Source organism: Carassius carassius, chromosome 33 (genome assembly GCF_963082965.1).
Source record: "Carassius carassius chromosome 33, fCarCar2.1, whole genome shotgun sequence".
NCBI classification, from domain to species: domain Eukaryota; kingdom Metazoa; phylum Chordata; class Actinopteri; order Cypriniformes; family Cyprinidae; genus Carassius; species Carassius carassius.
In genome coordinates this window covers 20,448,897-20,470,537 of record NC_081787.1, presented here as the reverse complement: position 1 = coordinate 20,470,537, position 21,641 = coordinate 20,448,897, and the positions used below count along the sequence as shown (strand labels likewise).

Below are 21,641 nucleotides of genomic sequence, written 5' to 3'. Positions count from 1 at the left end.
TCTTTTGATTTATCACTGATATATCTGAAAATCTGCTCTAATATCAATACAGTATGAATAATCAGAATAACCAGCAAGGAAATACTGAAAGCTAACCTCTGATATATTTCATGATAATCTGTTCTTGACCTAGATTTGGTTATGGGTTGAGTGTATGTCATAGATTACACTAGACAGCTGTATAATGTAACCCAGATATTGGACACTTGTTTAAAATGCATACTAGCACAGTATTAATAAAATTAAGGATTTATTTCAATTAATAAACTTATATATGACATATATGACACACTGTGTGTTTTACTGGTATGGTTCAAAAGCACCATCATTGTCCAAGTCACTTCCAGTAGAGCAAATATTGTCCCTTTTAAAGAAAAGTCTTCACTTGGTGACCAAATTTGCAATGCCTTTGGCAGTTTCGAGAATCAACCAAGATCAAGATGTCTACTTGAATCAGGTAATCTTAAAAACTGCTTATTTCAAATTTGCAACCTAATCTGACATTAACTTATCCATAAATGTTGTTCCTTATGCTCAAAAAGCCTTTAAAAGCTTATGTATTTAATGCTGGACCAGCCAAATGCACATTCCTAAGTGCACATTTTCAGACACTGTTTCTGTGACATCCGGAGCTTCTAACAACTGCTGCAGTGAGGCAATGTCTTTACCAATTTGCGACTGGCTGTCGCAAGTCATGACTTATTCCTCCATATTGCTTGTCACTTTCTCCCGTTTTAGTAATATGAATGCAGTGTCTTTCTTTATCTAAAGTCTTTGATTAAGTCAGTTTGGTTCTTATGACAAACAGCCAAGTCAATGTGTGAACTGCTTTGTGCTCTCTTGTGGTGCAAACGAAACAGGTAAAACAGAAGGTGCACCAACAATTCCAATATATGAGCATTTTAGGGAAAGCTGTTCAAATAGAAATAATGGATTTTAACATAAATAAAACAAAATAATCCATGTTATGCAATGAACACAATAAATAAGTCATGCAGTTCAAGGAACAGCAAAGATATCAATCAATTATTGTAAAAAAAAAAAAAAAAAGGCACAATGGAAAGCCAATGCAGAGCTGCAGAAATGTAGAATGAACTGATATCTGTTAGCAAAGATCTGAAATATTTGATGATCAGATGATGACCTACATAACCTGACCACAAAAAACACAGCATTAGATTCTGACGAGTCGGTTATTCAGTTCAGGTTGCTGATCTTTTGCAGATATGATAAAAGAACACCAGAAATATTTCTCAGTTTTAACCACAATCTTATGGTTTTATGCTGTCACATTCAGTGGGGAATCTGATGACTGCAATTGGAATTTACATGCATTAAGAATGTTTTTAATAGGTTGGAGGTAAAAAATTTAAACAGTTTAATATATTTATTGAACTTTTCAAAATGTTTGCTCTTATATTTCATCAGTTTTATGTTTTTTGTCTGGAGAAAGGTTTCAGTTTCATTTTGACATCCTCTCAGTGACATGCCCTTGGCCTGGGCCCAAAATGACACATCATACTCCTCTGCTTTATTAAAAATATATTTCTTCCTGGACCAGCATTAGATCCTTCCTAACAATATGAGGATGCTATGATCACGTCCCATGATGAGTTTTAAATGCATCCCCACTGTGGTCAATTTGTACTGCATCGATCAATACTTTATTCATGCCTCAAACATACTGAAAAAGTAATTTTTAAAACCTCAGATAGGGCTCCGTTCACAGAGATGAGAACAGAAGTTGTTTATGATTATGTCTTTTTCTGTGTTTATCAGGACGCATGCAAAAAACAAACACTCATCAGGTAGAAAAGGGTCAATGAGATGTTTTGAAGCATTGAAAAGAATACTGCTCCTAAGTTTAGTTTAACCTGTTAAATGTCATGGGCCCTGTCATTACAGGTTTAAACAGAAATATATCTTAGTCTAAACCTAAAGTAATCTTGACAAACTATATATCATTGGAAAGCTTAAAGACTGTAGTTTTGATATTTGGTGACTTGACTTTGAAATATTATACAGAGCAACTGTAAGCTATTAATATGCAAGAAAGTATTCATCAGAGTCAGAGAGTGCGTTTTGACCTTTACTTTGAAATAGTGATTCATAGATGAAATCATGAATAATCTGTACTGTATTGTATCTGTACTGTTTTCAATTCTAAAATAATCTGCCAAGTATCTGCTTTAAAACGAGACCAACCTTAAGTCTGTGAACCAAAGCATCAAAATGTATAACAGTTTAAGTTGGAAATGTCATTTTCACGTCTATGCTCACAAAGTGGAACCGACAGTTAACAGGTTAAATTTAAGCAATGTTTACTAAGTACGAAGTTGTGTGGTGAAGTCCTCAATGGTTAATACTAGGTTGCTTATTCATGTAAAACTGTTACATTTATCAATCCCATTATTTTAAACATTTGTAATAATAGAATTAAAATACTAATTTGTTTCTAATTACTAATTATCAATCAACTTTACTAAAATTTTGCATTCAAATATCGTCAGAAATGTATCTCCTATATTCATATAATAATTTTTGGTAAATAAAGGATAATAAATTAGGGAAAAGCTAAATCTTAAAAAATAAAAATAAAAAAAAGAATCAAGTTTTACAAAATACTGTGAAAGTTTCATGTTTTATTGGACATTTCTATAAAATTGGGCGTTTATTGAGTCTGGCGTGTTGACAGTTTAGATCGCGGACTTTCATAATGTGTCTTTGTGGTTGCTGTGGGACTTTTATTTTGCCCCGCTCGCTGCTTCCGCTCATATGGCAGAAGATGGCGAGCGGATCGGGGCCCGTCTCTGCTCTCTGGACCGAAGTCAACCGCTGCGGACAGAACGGAGACTTTACTAGAGCCCTAAAAGCGGTCAACAAAAGTAAAATAAAAAGATATTACTCATATCTTTGTCCAGATTTCTCTGACTGTAGATAAAACACTGTTAATATCCATGTCTCCCGTAGCATGTGTCTAACCTGCAGTGCAATAGATTCGCTAATGTCTGCTTTCTACACAAATTTCCGATTTTATAACGGCAAATGGGATTTACTTTAATAATACAACCCACGAGAAGCTCTTATAGAGTAGTATTCGAGACTTTCTGGAAGTTTGAGTGGTCTTTGTTTAGTGATTACGTGTCATGAGGAGCTGGGTTAAATGTAAACTTGATTTCAAATGCCTTAATTTTATACCTAAGTTTAAAGATCTATAATAACTAGTTTATATAAGTTTACCTTATCTTATAATATTATCGTATTCTGTATGCATCTTTTTTCTTTTTTTTTGCAATGAGAATTATGGTACGTTTAAAAATAATTATTTGAGACTTCACAATGATATATCTCATTGATTTTATATTTACTAATTATTTTTCTTTATCTCTGATTGCAGTTCTCCATGAAAATAAGGATGACGTGACAGCACTGTGTTGTAAAATCGTCTGTCTGATCCAGAATGGAGGTTTTAAAGAAGCCCTTAATGTCATAAACACTCACTCTAAATCCCTGACCAGGTGAGAGTCACACAGGCTGCAGATCTATTCATATACCAGTGTTTTAAACCAAATGTATGTAATATGTATGTATGTAATATACATTTTAAACCAAATGTATGCTTTACATTCATTGCATTAAAATGCATTGCTACCTTTTGTGCCTCTGGATGTCAGAATCGCAATGCAAATCTGTTTTATAGAATACTGTCTTCAAAGATGGCATTTGAAGCTAAACACTGACATTTAAATGTACAGACTATGGATAAAACCTGCTATGATTAACCTATTTTGAAAGCACAAATTTGATTTAAACAATCAGTCTACATTCTCATATACAGTTCATAGGGGACATATTGTATTAGCCCTACAGCATGAAATAACTATTTAAACATTTATTTATTTCTCTCACAATCAGTGGTGTCAAAAGTATTGACATTCATTACTCAAGTAGAAGTATAGATACTAGGGTTTAAAAAGACTTTTGTAGAAGTTGAAGTATCAACTCAAGCTTTTTACTCAAGTAAAAGTATAAAAGTACTGGTTTAAAAAACTACTTAAAGTATAAAAGTAAAAGTAATGTAAGGGGAAAAAATGGCATTAAGAACAAAAGCTTAGGCCGCGCCACAGGGGCATATTGTGCACTACCCCACCTCCTCAAAAAAACATTTTCTAAAGGCCATTTGGCCATTGCACTAGGCTACCTGTTTCAGCCGCATATATGCCCATTGAAAATGAATGCACTTTAGTATAATGCAAATACATTAAAGAGCTAGAGATATGATGACTAGTTGCCTATAAGTATTGTTATGGTGCAAAAAGTCAAACTTTAGAGGCATGTCATCAATAATCTTTAATGGAATGTAAATGTACATCCAAGCTTAGCTGCAGGAATCTGTGAGGGCAATGGACAAGAACATTGGTGCAGGCTTAGTAACAATTACCCTTGTATGGTTGTCTATATACAATAAACATTGTAGTGCTGTCAGAATGAATGATTAATCCAAGTGAATAATCAAAAAGTAAAAATGAAAAATAACTCATAATCCTGATACCTTTTTGATTGACAGCTTCCTGTATTTGCTACATACGTCTGCTATGTCCAGTGGGGTGGGGTTGGGGGGGGTGACGAGTAACAAAGTTGGTAAAGCCTAGTTATCACTACATTATCAATTGTGTTGTCAATTGCAAACGCTAATTTATTCAAACGTCTCGCTACCAAACTACCTACAGTAGCTTAATTTGTGGAGGATGAAGAGAAAGCACCCATTTGGTAAATGAGCCAGTAGTGAGAAATAATAACTTTTAAGTAGGGTCCAGTGCCATTTTGATACTTTTAAAACGGTACCGGTGCCTGAACCGATACTTAAAAAAAAGAGCCACAAAAAAAACTATGGATAACATTAAAGAACATGACAAATATTTAAAGGGTCATGAAACCCCAGACTACTTATTCTAAGATTTTAGCAGAGGTGTTTGTGTTGCACATCATAGAAGACAATGTTAGCATCCGCTAATTTTAACTGTTGGAGAAAATTGGTTAATTTTAAGCTTTTTTGCTTCATTTTCCGGATTTAGAATCTACATTGTGTTGACGTCACGTTTTTTGACGTGGCAATGGACTATAGTACATTGATGACGCGTCGGTGTCTATTCAATTATTCATGAGATTGCGTGTTTATCCTATGAGAAGACGCTTCGCTTAATTATTCACAACAGCATGTGTTCATTTGCTATGAAAGACTCATCAGACATCGCACACAAATGACATCGCACACATTAACAGAGAAGCATTCATGGATTGCAGAAGAGTGTTTGTTTTTTCTTTGTAATGAGTTCGGCACAAATGCGATTCATTCACTTGGTGAGTGTAACCGTTTTTATAGCTCTGTGACACAACCTGTCAGAAGGCTTATATAAACGCCACAGAATAATATATATGTCTCATTTGTGAGTCGCTTTGAATAAAAGCGTCTTCTAAATGACTGAATGTGTAATATGTTTTCGATGCAGAGTGCAAATGGCTGTGCATTTATTTGTGCTTTAGCTCGATGGGAGCGAAATGAAACTTTCTGAATGCAAAGCTTTGTGTGCTGTCTGTCTCCCCTCTTTCTTCCCCCTCCCCCGGTCGGCTGCACACCACGCCCACTTTTTTAGCATTTTTTTAAACCGTGGTGAGAACTAACCTGTGCTGAAATGGGGGGTTTCATGACCCTTTAAAATAAATTCATAGCTTTCATCTGGGATGCTCTCATTTCCCAATTTGTTTCTTTCCTTACTCTAAGGCTAATAAATGTATTTCACAATCTGGGTCATTATTTAATACAAAACCACACATAATGTTTCTACTGTATCTCTGTCACTCACTCTGATATTAAGTTAAAATGAGTGATGTCTGTTCTGTGAATTACTGTATGGTCATTCTTTATAAAATAGCAACAGTGTCGTTTTTAAAATACAGTACTGTGCAAAAGTCTTAGGCACATTAGTATTTTCACCCCAAAAAAGGGTTTTTAAGACAGTTATTTATATCTTTTGCTGTAGTGTGTCAGTAGGAAATATCAGTTTGCCATTAATTTTTTTATAATAATCTAGTGCGGTTTTGAATGCACCAGCAGTCTGTCAACGGCAAAATGAATGTTTGGAAATGTTAACTGATATTATATACTGACACACTACAGCAAAATATATAAATAACTGGCCGAACGCCATTCTTTTAAAATGAAAATATTAACGTGCCTAAGACTTTTGCACAGTAGCTAGTGTATGTATAAAGTACGTATTATTAAATTAAGTATATTTAAATAAGTATACTTATTTATGTGTTCGTTCATATGTGTTAAGGGCTAGATTTTCGCTGGAGGAAACACCTGTGTTGTGACAAGCGAAAACTTTACAGTAGATGAGAAACCGACTGCTCCCTCGTGACCTTTTGTAAACTGTATTTATGACAAAGAACTGCACAGATGTGGATATTCTAACAATCTGTCGATAAACACACACCTTGTGTCCTCTGTTTGTGTTTGAGTGCACATGCGCTGCTCCGCTCGCAGTATGCGTATTGAAGAGCGCGCTGAAAGACAGAGAGGAGACCGGTCTGACGCCGGTTTCATATGAAACTTAAGGGGCTGACTCTGAGGCAATCGCAAATTTGTGTACAGTTTATGGAGCTTAATGTTACTGCCCCGCTAAAAAAGCCTAGCGACGCCCGTACTCTTTGTGTACATTTCGGAGAACCAGGACAAATTTCAATCGATCGCTCAGGCATTTAAAAGGCACCGAAATCTGCTTCCTCTTATTCGGTTCGGTGCTTACCGGTTCCATTCCCAACCCTACTTTTAAGAAATATATTTTTTGATAAACGAACCCAAAACTGGCTATGTCCTGGCTGGAGTGTGATGTGATTTGTGTCATGTGCAGGTGCAATCGCGTACAAACCAATAGGGTGTCGGAATGGTATGTGTTTATACTTCTCATCCAACCAAACAGCAATGCTCTCCTTTTTGGGATTCCTAGCAAAAGTCTACAAAAATTACAATACATTCAGAACAGTGCTGCCAGGATCCTAATGAGGATAAAAAAATATGACCATATCACACCCATCCTTCACTCACTCCACTGGCTCCCTGTCTCATACAGGATTAACTATAAAATCATCTTACTTACCCGACAATGCATCCACGGAAACGCACCCCCCTACTTAAAGGAACTACTCGCAACACAAAACTCTTCACGCAATCTCCACTCTGGAAACAAAGCCCTTCTTCAACCACCCAGAACTAAGCTCCGCACTATGGGGGATCGAGCCTTCTGCTCAGCCGCGCCGCGTCTTTGGAATTCCCTTCCAGAAAACCTAAGGGCTCCTCAAGCCATAGACTCTTTTAAGAAAGAACTAAAAACCTTTCTTTTTAAACAAGCATTTTTTACTTTTTGCTAACTTTTTAAGTGTTCTTTCCGGTTTTTAATTTTGTTTATGTGTAGCACTTTGGGATTGTTTTTAACTATGAAAAGTGCTTTACAAATAAAATATATTATTATGCTACAGCCAAAATGAAATGGCAGTAACAAAGCTATTTTTAAAATGTAAGGAGTAGAAAGTACAGATACTTGCGTGAAAATGTAAGGAGTAGAAGTAAAAAGTCGGCTGAAAAATAATTACTCAAAGTATAGTATACCCCAAATTTCTACTTAAGTAATGTAACGAAGTATTTGTACTTCGTTACTTGACACCTCTGCTCACAATTCTGACTTTTTTCTCACAAATGCAAGTTTAAATCTCCTACTTCTGACTTTATAACTCAGTTTAACTCAATAATTGCAAGTTTGTAAATTCTGAGGGGAGAAAAGCCAGAAGTGTGGGAAATCAACTCATGATTCTGAGCCGAGGGGAAGAGAGAATGGCGAGTTGATTTTTCTTATCAGAATTGTGAAATATATTCTCGGAATTTCAAGAAAAGAGTCAGAATTTAGAAATGCTAACTTATTCCATGGCTGCCATTAGGGCTGTAGCTATCACATATTTTAGTAATCGAGTATTCTACCAAAAATTCCATCGATTAATCGAGTAATCGGATAAAATGTGTTTTTGCTTAATTAAAGTGCAATATTAATTATGCAAGAGAAAATAAGACTCCTTGGTCTCTTAAAATGAACAACTAAGTTTAATTTTTTTTTTTTAATTTGTAAATTTTTAATGCATAGAATGCAATGCATACATCAAAAATAAACATTTAATTATTACCCATTGTTTCTCTGTCTATACTTGTACTGTGAACAATGACAATAAAGTTGACAGATGAATTATGTGCATTTAAGTCCCATTCAGTTGGGGTTTTAAATAAAGCATTTTCTGAGATGCACATTAAACATTTAACACATAAAACATTAATTTAATTTATCTTTTAATTATTGAAAATTAAGCAAACTTAACTTTTTGGTAAACAAAGGGGATTTACTATTAAAAATAAAACATGGAAGAAATGTTGTGTGATTAAACCTTAAAAATAATAATAATGTTTGATTTTTTTTTTGTAGTAGGCTATGTACATTCTGCTGAACAATAGTCTTTAACCGGACTTTTATTTTGACGGGTTGATGTACCTTTACAGTTCTGTGTATGTGATGTGACGCTAGTTTTACTCAAATCAAACGGTCAAATGCTCATGAAGTGAGTGTCAGAGCAGTTCTGGAGATGTTGTTCATGTGTTCACGTCCTTATTTAGTGAGACAGCAGACGCTGAAATCACCGGAGCGTCTCGCGCGCTTCCGTGTGTTTAATGAATGAAGAAGCACTTCTGCACCATCCATTCACACAGACACGCAGAACATACAGGATTCATATTTAAATAGACTGTTCCGGCTTAATATTTACAGATATTAGTCCATATCGTGATTTCATCAATCAAATCAAAACACTGACTCCATGCAGTATGCGATTCCAGACTCAGCGCTTGTGTCTCCTTCCGCTTTGTGGGTGACGTAAACGCGTTGTGTCACATTAAAAAAATAATTGCGAAAGCAGCTGACGGCTTCGAGGGAGAGGAATTTGCCTCGATCATTTTTTGTAATTGAGTTACTTTGAGGAATCGTTTCAGCCCTAGCTGAATTATTAATGGACTGAAGCAACTTGGGTTGACTTTATCCTTTTTATCCATTTATACTGATTCTCCATGAATTATTTTGTGTAATAATCCTGTTAAAATAAACATGAGTATCAAATATGACCATCAGGCTTTTGAGGAACATTTTTCTCCCTCTCTCAGTTGTCATTGTATTGTATTGCATTGTTTGTTGTGATCATCAAACTTAGCATTTAAATAACATCTTACGAAGACATTTTATAGGAGTTTCTGATAACTGATATTTGTCATTTTATGTAAGTATTTGCTCTACTGTTATAAAAATCTCATTGACTGAAAGCATCAGCATTTCATCTTACGTTTTGCCCAGATGAATATCAGCATCTGTACCGAACTTCATATTTTTGCACCATTTGGGCCTCTGAATAAAATCCTTGAGTATGAACTAGGCTACATATTCTCAATATGTCATACTATATGATTGAATAGCAGTTTTTTCTTCATCTGTTCTCAGTGTAATCAAAGCTTGTGTGTTGTATTTTGTGTCTCTGTAGTGACATGATCGGGTTCGAGAAGGCCTACTGTGAATACCGTCTGAACAGAGTGGAGCACGCTTTGAAAACTCTCCAGGGAATCCCAGAGCAAACAGACAAACTCAAGGAGCTCTACGGCCAAGTGGTGAGAACTGAGGGCTTTGTGTCAGCGTTTGCTGGGGTCATGAATTCACTGTTTGAGTCCAAATGCAGGAGCTGATGCAGTTGTGTGTAGTTGTACAGACTGGAGCGTTATGACGAGTGTCTGGCTGTCTATAAAGACCTGATCAGAAACTCTCAGGATGATTATGAAGAGGAGAGAAAGACGAATCTGTCAGCTGTACTAGCGGCGCAGAGCACTTGGGAGAACACATCACCGGTGAGAAACAGACACACTCATCTGTGGAAATGTGTTGATTTAAAGTGGTAGCATCTTATAATTTTTCCATGTTTTGCTTGTATTCAGGAGGATCTGGGTTTACCGGAGAGCTCATATGAGCTGTGCTACAATGCTGCCTGCTGCCTGATTGGACAAGGGCAGCTCAGCCACGCCATGCAGAAACTGCAGAAGGCTGAAGGTCAGAGGTCATGCCTTTATTTTAGGGCTAGAGCAGAGATTGCAAACTATGGGTCTGTATCATTGGAGAAAACTAATCTGTGCATCTGTAATCATAAAAAGACTTGATATGCAAACACTAAATATGTACAAGTTTGGCCTCAGTAAGAGTTTTAGCTGTAAAGCTCTAGGAGGAGTTTGGTGTTAAAATTTGTCCCAAGTTGGCTTTCTCAAGCCAACTTGATAAGAAATGTTTCTAGAGCAGGGTTTATTAAACCTGCACCTATAGTACTTAACAAAGCACCCAACCCTAATTGAGCAGCACTAATTGAGTTCTGTACCCTACCCTACCATCTGACATAAAGACTGTGAGACAAACCGCACCAGCATTAAAAACATCAGGTAGACTTAACTCCTGTGCATCGTGGCTGTTATCTAACACAGTCTTTAGTCTCCACATCTCTACAACATCTTGAGGTCTTAATATGGAGCTGAACTGCTGGGAAATCATGTTGTGCAATCCAAACCAGGCAGAAAAGCTTCAGGCAGTGCATTACATCATTTGGTTTGGCTCATTAAATCTGTTGGCAGTAAAATGCTTCCTTTTTTGTTTCTGTCAACAAGTTATCCAGTTAGCATCTCGAGTCTCATGCAAGTGAATGAAATGCTGTGGGTCTGTCCCACTAGTCATAAGTCACTGATGCTGGGCCAGCCTAGACAAAATTAGCTCCATCAGCCTCCCACACAGTTTCACTTTGAGTCTCTGCAGCTTTTAAGAATAACCCGAGGTGGCTGAGAACGACATGAATGAGTCAATCAGGTTTTGTTTCATCCATTTGTTCTCTTTGTTTTCCCAGAGTTGTGCAGGAAGTCTTTGGCAGAGGACTCTGTGAGTAATGCATCCATATTTGTGATATGATATGCTTGCAACACTTTCATCATTGCTTACTTAATCTTAATGGGGATTTCAACAAAGACCTCAAATTGTGTGCTAATTTTTGTCTAATTTGTTGCAATTTAATTGTGAATTATTTAGGATGTGACGGAGGAGGACATTGAAGCTGAACTGGCCATCATTCACTCTCAGGTGGCTTATGTGATGCAGCTACAGGGCAGAACGGAAGACGCCCTTCAACTCTACAATCAAGTCATTAAACTCAAGTGCGTGTTACAGACTGTACATTTAAAAGGAAATAAAACTCAACAGGAGTCTTAATGAAAATTTACTTAACCTCAGGCCAGCCAAGATGCAGATGAGTTTGTTCTTGGAAACAGATTTGGAGAAATGTAGCATTACATCACTTGCTCACCCATGGATCCTCTGCAGTGAATGGGTGCCGTCAGAATGAGAGTCTCAATCTGAAACAGGAGTGAAATATGCACAGATTAAGTAATGTTTGCAAGCCAAAACTGTTCTAAACACAAGTGTGTTGATTTTGATGTGAGGACGAAAGGGGTATGGACCTTTTCGACTGGAGCAAGCTTTTTTATAGCTGTTGTTTTGACTTTTAGACTGAAATAATGGTTTGAAGTTAACTGCTTCTTTATGATGGATTTGTATTTTTTTGTAATCAAGCAGCTTTTCACTTCATAAGACATTAATTGATGGACTGGAGTGGTGTGGATTATTTCTGGGTTGTTTTATCTGTTGTTTGGACTCTCATTCTGACGGCACCCATTCACTGCAGAGGATCCATTGGTGAGCAAGTGATGTAATGCTACATTTCTCAAAATCTGTTCCCAAGAAGAAACAAACTCATCTGCATCTTGGATGTCCTGAGGGCGAGTTAAATTTTAGCAAAATGAAATTTTTTGAGTGAACTGTTCCTTTAATAATATAGCAAATACATGCATGCTCGGGTGATAAGATGGAATTAAATTATTAGGGGAATTAAAAGGTTGCAGAAAATATTGATATTTAAAAAAATCTATTTAGTCTGGCTTTTATGTAGTATCTTTTAATTCAGTTTTTTTTTTAAATCACTATAATTAAATATTATTCTAATTTACTTATATTGCTATGATTTGCATTGGATTTGTTGGAAAATTTCTATAGAAATAAAATTGATTGTCAGGTACGTTACGGTTGCCACATTAGACTTTTGTGTTGGTCTTTGCATTCAGGCCGTCTGATGTGGGTCTGCTGGCTGTGACTGCCAACAACATCATCACCATTAACAAGGTAAATAATAAAAAAACAATAGGATCTTACTCATATTCTGCGTTCACATGCTTGAAGAGCCAATCATGTCAGCTGAATGATGAATTTTACCTTTAGCTTGTTTGTAACTGCCGTTTTTATCCATGCTCTTTGATCTTCCAGGACCAAAACGTGTTTGACTCCAAGAAGAAGGTGAAACTGACCAGCGCTGAAGGGGTTGAGCACAAACTGGCCAAAAAACAGTTGCAGGCTATTGAGATCAACAAAGCCCTGTTGGCTATGTACACTAACCAGGTAATCACCCAGTTTGTATTGTACAATGTTGTTGAGTTCTTCCTGGCGGACGTGACCTGTTCTGACCTCTCGTTGTCATCCCACAGGCCGATCAGTGTAAAAAGCTGTTGGCAAGCCTGCAGGCCCAGAGTCCAGGTCACCCCAGACCGGTTCTGATCCAGGTGGCCCAGCTGTGCCGAGAAAAACAGCACAACAAAGCCATAGAGCTCTTGCAGGTACTTTCCCCACCTGACTCTTTCAGTTTCTGCTAATCTGTGGTGTTCTGTAATGGTTTCCGTCTCTGCTGCAGCGCTTTTCAGATCAGCACCCCGAAAGCGCTTCTGGAATCAAACTCACCATGGCACAACTCAACCTGACGCAAGGTACGAATACAACCCAAACAGATGCTCTTACAGAGAGTAGATTGAGCTTCCAAGGGTATTTGAAGTGCAGTGTATGTGTGCATCTCCAACAGGTCACGTAACCAAAGCCTGTGACATCCTGAAGTCAATAGAAGAGTTTCAATATAAACCAGGAATGGTGAGATTTCATTTGCCTTTGATTATTTTTGAAGGAATTACGCAGGGCTGTTAGTGGGTAAAGATAATTGTGATTAACCTAAATCCATTTGTATTTAAAGGAATAGTTCACCCAAAATGAAAATGCTGTAATCATTTATTCACCCTCATGTTGGGCTGAAACGATTCCTCGAGTAACTCGATTACAAAAAATGATCGAGGCAAATTCCTCTGCCCCGAAGCCGTCAGCTGCTTTCGCAATTCTTTTTTTAATGTGACACAACGCGTTTACGTCACCCACAAAGCGGAAGGAGTACCACAACTAGGGCCCTGTGATTTCCGCGATGCAGAAAACGCGGAGGTAATCGCGGAATCCAGTCATAAAAACGGAATTTACAGTTTAATGCGGAATGGCACGGAATTTGCCAAATTTTGAATGAAATAATCAAAAATAGGTCATTGCACTTACATCAAATTATGATATGGACTAATATCTGTAAATATTAAGCCGGAACAGTCTATTTAAATATGAATCCTGTATGTTCTGCGTGTCTGTGTGAATGGATGGTGCAGAAGTGCTTCTTCATTCATTAAACACACGGAAGCGCGCGAGACGCTCCGGTGATTTCAGCGTCTGCTGTCTCACTAAATAAGGACGTGAACACATGAACAACATCTCCAGAACTGCTCTGACACTCACTTCACGAGCATTGACCGTTTGATTTGAGTAAAACTAGCGTCACATCACATACACAGAACTGTAAAGGTACATCAACCCGTCAAAATAAAAGTCCGGTTAAAGACTATTGTTCAGCAGAATGTACATAGCCTACTACAAAAAAAAAATCAAACATTATTATTATTTTTAAGGTTTAATCACACAACATTTCTTCCATGTTTTATTTTTAATAGTAAATCCCCTTTGTTTACCAAAAAGTTAAGTTTACTTAATTTTCAATAATTAAAAGATAAATTTAATTAATGTTTTATGTGTTTAATGTTTAATGTGCATCTCAGAAAATGCTTTATTTAAAACCCCAACTGAATGGGACTTAAATGCACTCAATTCATGTCAACTTTATTGTCATTGTTCACAGTACAAGTACAGACTTGTGGGGGAAGTCGTGGCCTAATGGTTAGAGAGTCGGACTCCCAATCGAAAGGTTGTGAGTTCGAGTCCCGGGCCGGCAGGAATTGTGGGTGGGGGGAGTGCATGTACAGTTCTCTCTCCACCCTCAATACCACGACTTAGGTGCCCTTGAGCAAGGCATCGAACCCCCAACTGCTCCCCGGGCGCCGCAGCATAAATGGCTGCCCAGTGCTCCGGGTGTGTGCTCACAGTGTGTGTGTGTGTGTGTTCACTGCTCTGTGTGTGTGTGCATTTCGGATGGGTTAAATGCAGAGCACAAATTCTGAGTATGGGTCACCATACTTGGCTGAATGTCACTTCACTCACTTCACTGACAGAGAAACAATGGGTAATAATTAAATGTTTATTTTTGATGTATGCATTGCATTCTATGCATTTAAAAGGAAACTTAGTTGTTAATTTTAAGAGACCCAGGAGTCTTATTTTCTCTTGCATAATATTGCACTTTAGTTAATCAAAAGCACATTTTATCCGATTACTCGATTAATCGATGGAATTTTTGGTAGAATACTCAATTACTAAAATATTTGATAGCTACAGCCCTACCCTCATGTCATGAGTTGCTTTCTTATGTTGAGCATAAGAGAAGATATTTTGAAAATAAAAACAGTTGGTGGTTGCCTTTGACTTCCATAGTAGGAAAAAATACTATGGAAAGTCAATGGGAACCACCAAAATGTCTTATTTTATGTTGAACATAAGAAAGCAACTCATGAGGGTGAATAAATGATGACAGAATTTTTTTTTTTTGGGTGAACTATTCCTTTAACGTGGTTGAATTGGTTAAGGATTATACATTATATTTACTGTACATTTTATTCATAATTGCATATGTATAAATAAGTACAGCAAAGAAAATATAACTATACAAAGTGGTAAACTAAAATCGTATATATAACTATATCTAACTTAGCAAATTATAAATTTAGAAAATATAATTACACAACGTTTTAAATGATATTTTATCTATAGAAATCCTACGTATTGGATATGACTATTTGTTAAATGCATACGATTTTATGCATAAAAATATAGTTTTAGTAAATATAATTTGTAATTTATAGCTAGGGGTGTGACGAGACGCTTATCCCACGAGACAAGACTGGGTTCACGAGAACGAGACAAGACCAGATTTTTAGACTTTTTTTTTTTTTTTTTTTGAAGAAATCCTCAATGATGAAATGTATAGGGAAAATGGTCTTTTATCCAACTGAAATGCAGCAATAAACAACATGTAAACTAGAGATGCAAGATTCTGGATAGACTGAGAATCATGTTTTTTATATATATAGGCATAAAAATTGTAGATCACGATTCTAAAGAAAAAAAAAGATTAGAAAACTAAACAAAATAATTTACTAGTGGCTCTGACAAAATGTTCATTGCTTTTAAAAAATATATATATTAATTTGAACAAAATTAAAATTAAATGTAGTCAATGTCTCAATTCATAAAGACCTGTTTCTCAATTAGAATCTTTTGAATGAAGATTCAATGTCAAATTCTTTTTTTAAACGAGCCGTTGTCGCCACCTCGTGGGAGAGGAGGATATTACGTTACAATACATACACGTGTTAAAGGTCCCGTTTTTCGTGCTTTTTTGAAGCTTTGATTGTGTTTACAATGTGCAATATAACATGTTAATGTTTCACGTGTAAAAAACCCCAGTATTTTTCACACAATTCACCTATCTGTATACCGCTGTTTTCACTGTCATAAAAACGGGCTGATGACTTCCTTGTTCTATGAAGTCCCTCCTTCAGAAATACGTGACGAGTTCTGATTGGGCCAGCGGTTCCTGTGTTGTGATTCGACACCAGCTTAGAGCAGGCTGACCTCCTGGAAACGCGATTGGACAAGTTTTGAGAAGCAAGTGGGGAGGAGCATGTGCTGGAGATGTACTTATAATCACAGGAGTGTATTTACTGACGAGATGCGCATGAAAATCGCATTCGTTTTTTTTGCACAGCCCCAACATCTAGTTAACAAAGCTAAACAGTGTTGCCCTTTGTGTAATAAGCTACAGAAACTGTTAAATGCTCCAACTTAAATAATAAAATACACTTACCGGTTGTGGTCCATAAACACCTTCTCCAGACAAAGAGGGAACTGCTCCATCTTTCAAGAATAATCTTTGTGCAAATCCGGCATTAAACTGATTGAGATTGAGGAAGCAGTCCTCAGCAAGCTGTCCTCAGCAAAATGTGCTGCACATAGTTTTACATGTGGATAATAATTTTCGGGAACCGAGTTAAACATAAATTGTAACCTTTAATCTCCAAGTACAGCGTCCCTGGGAAGCCCAAACAAAGATGATTGGACTCCGAGATGAAAATAACAGCGTTTTGACGACATGGCGACAAACACAAACACAGCTCTTCCTCCTTCTCCGTCTGAGCGCAACAAAACCACGCCCCCTTTTTGTGAATTCATGTGGGCGGAGGTTAGTCAAAAAACTGTTTTAGTGACGTCATTACTGCAGGAACTAAAGGGATGTAGTCCAAACGGGTCGTTTTTTGTAGGCGAATTCTGTTAAATAAAATATCTCGCTTGGCATTGAACTTTGAGCTTTAGAATTTTACAGATATTTATACTCTAACAACAACATTACACACTAACTAAAGTTTAATACATGGGATCACGAAGAACGGGACCTTTAAGATACTTTCATTTTGATTGCTACTGTAGCAAGATTAAGTGTTTATACTAGGGGTGTAACGGTACGTGTATTCGTACCGGACCGTTTCGGTACAGGGCTTTCGGTACGGTGCACGTGTTTACCGAATGACCGAATGCAATTTTTTGTGCAAGGAACATCGGTACATTGTCGTGTTTCCAAACGAACATATTAAGTGGCGGAAGTCTCCGCGTCCAGCGCAAATCCCGCCTTCAGCTGATTCTAAGGCCGGTGACACACTGGATGCGCGGCATGAGCGTGGCGTTTCTGCTGCGTGTCAGTTGCGTGACGGCTGCCTCGCGTTTTCTGTGTCTTTACACACCAGAATCGTGCCTGACGCGGCGCTGGCGCGCTGCTGCTACTGTAGGTGACATAGAGGGAGACCGCCGACAGACCAGGATCTTGTCTTCACGATAACAATATCTATACTTCATGTTGAGCACAAATATAAAGCCTACTGATAAAGGACACCATCAACAGTATTGATGGCAAAATAGACTGTTTGACAGGTGCAATATGCCAGTGTGTCACCGGCCTAAGGTTTTCAAAAGGCATCACGCGAGTGTGAACATCACTACAACTAGGAAAAAAACGATTGTAATTCAAACGCAGCTCCGGTCAGCTTTTTTGTTACTTAATAGGAACCTTATTTAAATATTAAACTGTTTTTTGTTTTTTTATTATTATAGGTTTCCGCTTTGGTCACGATGTACACAAATGAAGAAGACATTGACAGCGCAATTGACGTCTTCACACAAGCGATCCAGTATTTCCAGTCAGAGCAGGTAAATGAGAGGGATGGCGGTTCGGCGACACTTTATTAGCTCAGAAATGCATCATTGTTGTTTAACCTGTACCTGCTCTCAGCCAGGGTCTGCGATCCACCTCTCTCTGGTGCGCGAAGCTGCCAACTACAAGCTGAAACACGGCCGGAAGAAAGAGGCCACCAGTGATCTGGAGCAGCTGTGGAAACGAAACACGAATGATGTCCACACGCTGGCCCAGCTCATCTCTGCATACTCGCTTGTGGATCAAGACAAGGCCAAAGCGTATCCTCAAACATGGCGGTTTTGTACTGTGATATCACTGAAAGCTCAGCAGGAAGGTCACGCTACTTGACTCCAGGTTGCTGACTGGACTGTTAATGTACTTTGCTTTGGAAAAGGACTCAAATGCTGTGTGTTTTCCTGAGCGCTCAGTTTTATTCAGTCTGAGTAAGCATCTGCCTTCCCCGGACACCATGTCCTTCAATGTGGACGTTGATGAACTGGAGAACTCGCACGGAGCCACGTATATCAGGAAGAAAGCTGCCAAAGTCGTGGGCGAAAGCCAGCCTAAAGAACAGGGGTAACTAATTAAGTTACAAAAATTATTGTTAAGGTAACAAAAATAAGTTATATAAAATAAAACGAATAAAATAAATATTTAATAATTGTTCATTTATACTTGTATTGAAAACTATCAAACACTAAATTATTTAAATGAATTAATGAACATCAGAAAACTTGATGCAAACACTTGTCATTTCAAGCCTGTATTTACAGGTTTTTTTAACCCTGTTTGTTCAGTTAACATGTTGTTCTTTTTATTTCAGTCCACAAGATGTTAAAAAGAAGAAGAAAAAGAAGAAAGGTATTTGTGCTATTGATCTCTTAGGATTTTATCAGCAATAACAAGAATACATAGTAGTTCATGTTTTTGTGTTTAGGTAAACTGCCCAAGAACTACGACCCCAAATCGACCCCTGACCCGGAGCGCTGGCTGCCGATGAGAGAGCGCTCGTACTACCGCGGCAAGAAGAAGGGCAAGAAGAAGGAGCAGATCGGCCGCGGCACACAGGGAGCAACATCTGGAGGGTCTCCCGAGCTGTACGTTCTCACGTACTACTTTTTCTGCAGCATATACTACATGCAAGCCAGTGTTGTTTTATTATAATTGAGTTTTGTTTTTATTGAGGTTTTAAATCAGTTTTTAGTTTTACATCTTGACCCTGCTGCATGCATACAGCACCAATGCAATACACTTCCTTTATTATAATTACTTTTTTAGATTTATTTATTTTGAATGAACCAGATGCAACATCAGAAATACTTTTGGTGTTTGTTTTTCAGAGACGCCAGTAAAAGCGCCAGCAGTCCGCCCACCTCCCCTCAACCCGGCTCAGGAACAGGCACGAGCAACGCGGTTCCCCCGCGGCAACAGAAACCTGCAGCGGCCGGAGCCGCTCGAAAGAAGGCACCGCAGAAGAAGAAGAAAGGAGGGAAGGGAGGATGGTAGATAGAGAGAGATTTCATCTCAACCTTGGTTTGCTCGTTTTTGAAACACTGAGAAACAGTTGTAATAATGAAGAGACACCTGCTCCAGTGGCCTGGAGGACGAATCGCAAAAGTTTCAATCATTAAATTCTGAAGGATGAGGAAAAAGAATGTGATTTTTGAACATCAGAGGTTAAGCGAAGCTGTCTTATGGAATCTATTGTCAATGCATTTTTTTATCATCCAATCCACTGTGTATATGCATCACTATCAATGTTAAAGAGTGGGGCATTTCTACTTTGCTTTTTTTTCCCCCTCCATTATATGTTCTGGACTTGTATGAATGCTCTGTTTATTTTTCGTCTCTGCTGCTTGGTACATGAATGCTCACAATAGAGACTGTTTATGCAAAGCTGAGATATTTATTTTTTAAATCCAGTGCTAAACCCTGATTCTAATTTTAAACAAACTCTCCTCAGAAACCAGTGTTATGTATTAATAAAGAGATCCCTGGAAAACCAATCAACTCTCGAGTGTCTCGCTCCTTCATATGGAAACTCCTAACGATCTGTTGCCATGATTGTGCAGCATGTATAACCGTTTAAGGCAAAACCATTGTTTGTTTTTTTTAGTTTTTTATGCTCTGGTCAGTTTTGGGATTGTGAATTATTTTGCTTTCATAACATGTCTTCTTTCAGACTAGTGGAAAGAAAACATCCAAAATACACATTTAAGTGTGTATATTATTTCTCTCTGTAGATTTCAAATAATATCTTGAAGAGCTTTTTTTTTTTCAATTCACTGAGCCAAAAATCTTTACTTGTAAATGTAGCATTTACATAAACCAAAATTTACAGGTTTATTTTTATCTATATTCTGAAGGTTTTTAAAGAGGGGTTTGTTCATATATCATTTGCTGGATTTATATAAGATTGTATTCCCTTCTCTCAGGTTTTGAAATGATGAAAAGAGAAATTCAAAATTCCCTCCATTAAAATCTTTAAAATGAGAATTTTGAACCTGGTATTATCCAATGTTCAGATGTCAGTTCTGATTTCTGGAAATGTGTGCATATTTTATTAGATGAAGCCCAATTTGCATTTTTAAAAAATATTTCAGAAAACTACTGTTAAAACAGATGTATTACTTGGAGAATCCAAGTAATCCAAGGATTAAAAAAAAAAGTTGGACATTTCAATATATATATATATATATATATATATGTGTGTGTGTGTGTGTGTGTAGACTGTTTTTCCCATACAGTAATACTTCAAATGTAGGTATTATTTTAGTAGGTTTACATTATATCAATGCAAAAAAACATACATGAACAGTTTCCACGTTGTTGTCTGTCTAGAACAGATGAATGTATTTGTAGGAAATCTACTCCTCCAGCAGGTGGCGCTGCCGCTGCGCGTTCATTGACTCGCCGTGTGTTCGAGCGCCCTCTGCTGGACCTGTGATGCTGATGCTGTGCATTACTTGAATCAAACATGTTCACTGCCGTTTTATTTTTTTATTTCCTTATTTTCCTTTATGGTTCTTTCTATTCACTCACTTAATGTTAGAGGGCTAAGAGACTCTACTAAACGTAAAGCTATATTTTTGTACCTTAAACAATTTAATTCAGATTTTTATTTTTTGCAAGAATGTCATTCAGTCAAAGATGACTTTAAATTTTGGAGATCACAATGGGGATTGGACCTGTGGATGTCCCATGGAACATCAAGTTCAGCTGGGGTCTGTATCTTACTTCATCGCTTTAAGGGGAAAATTCTGTTTTCTGACTGTGATCCAGATGGTCGGTATATTTGCCTCCTACTTGAAGTCTCAGACATAATGTTTATTATTACCAATCTTTATGGACCTAATCAACAAAAAGAAAATGAAGATTTCTTTTATAGAATGGAAGAACGTATACTTTCATTGTTAAATAATTACCCCAACTCTTATTTGGTTTTTGGAGGAGACTTAAATGTGGTTCCAGATAATAATATTGATAGATGGCCCCCAAAATCTAATAATTCTAATTCCTACCTAAAGATGTTCATGCAAAGATTTTCTTTGGTTGATAGCTGGAGAGAAACTCATCCATCTTTAAAAGTATTCACATGGAATAATAGATCTTTTTCGTGCCAATCTCGCATTGATCTATGGCTTGCTTCTAAAGAGCTAAATAAAATTTCAACTGATATTATTCCTTCACCTTTATCTGACCATAAAAGCATTTCTATTCGCATCCCCATTTCATCTAATGTTAATTCATATAGTACTCCCTCTTATTGGAAGCTCAATAACTCAATTCTTGCCTATAATGAAGTTAGAATTAAAATCGATGACATTATTACAAATTTTTGGAACAAAGCAAATGAAGAAGATAACTACTGCAGTAATTGGGAGTTAGCTAAATATGAAATTGGTAAATATTTTCGAAAATTCAGT

The 21,641-nt window shown here is 37.2% G+C and overlaps 1 protein-coding gene across 1 annotated transcript; it reads left to right on the top strand.

Annotated features, from left to right (window-relative positions):
* The first annotated feature begins 2,741 nt into the window (after positions 1-2,741).
* Positions 2,742-19,721, top strand: LOC132113943 (signal recognition particle subunit SRP72-like). The gene is made up of 18 exons (XM_059522004.1): positions 2,742-2,885; positions 3,398-3,518; positions 9,631-9,754; positions 9,845-9,988; positions 10,076-10,187; positions 11,023-11,054; positions 11,202-11,326; positions 12,290-12,347; positions 12,489-12,620; positions 12,707-12,835; positions 12,910-12,982; positions 13,075-13,139; positions 17,634-17,729; positions 17,812-17,993; positions 18,154-18,291; positions 18,539-18,576; positions 18,653-18,812; positions 19,056-19,721. The coding sequence occupies exons 1-18, from the start codon at positions 2,786-2,788 to the stop codon at positions 19,219-19,221; spliced, it is 1,995 nt and encodes a 664-aa protein (XP_059377987.1). The 5' UTR covers positions 2,742-2,785; the 3' UTR covers positions 19,222-19,721.
* Positions 19,722-21,641: the final 1,920 nt, after the last annotated feature.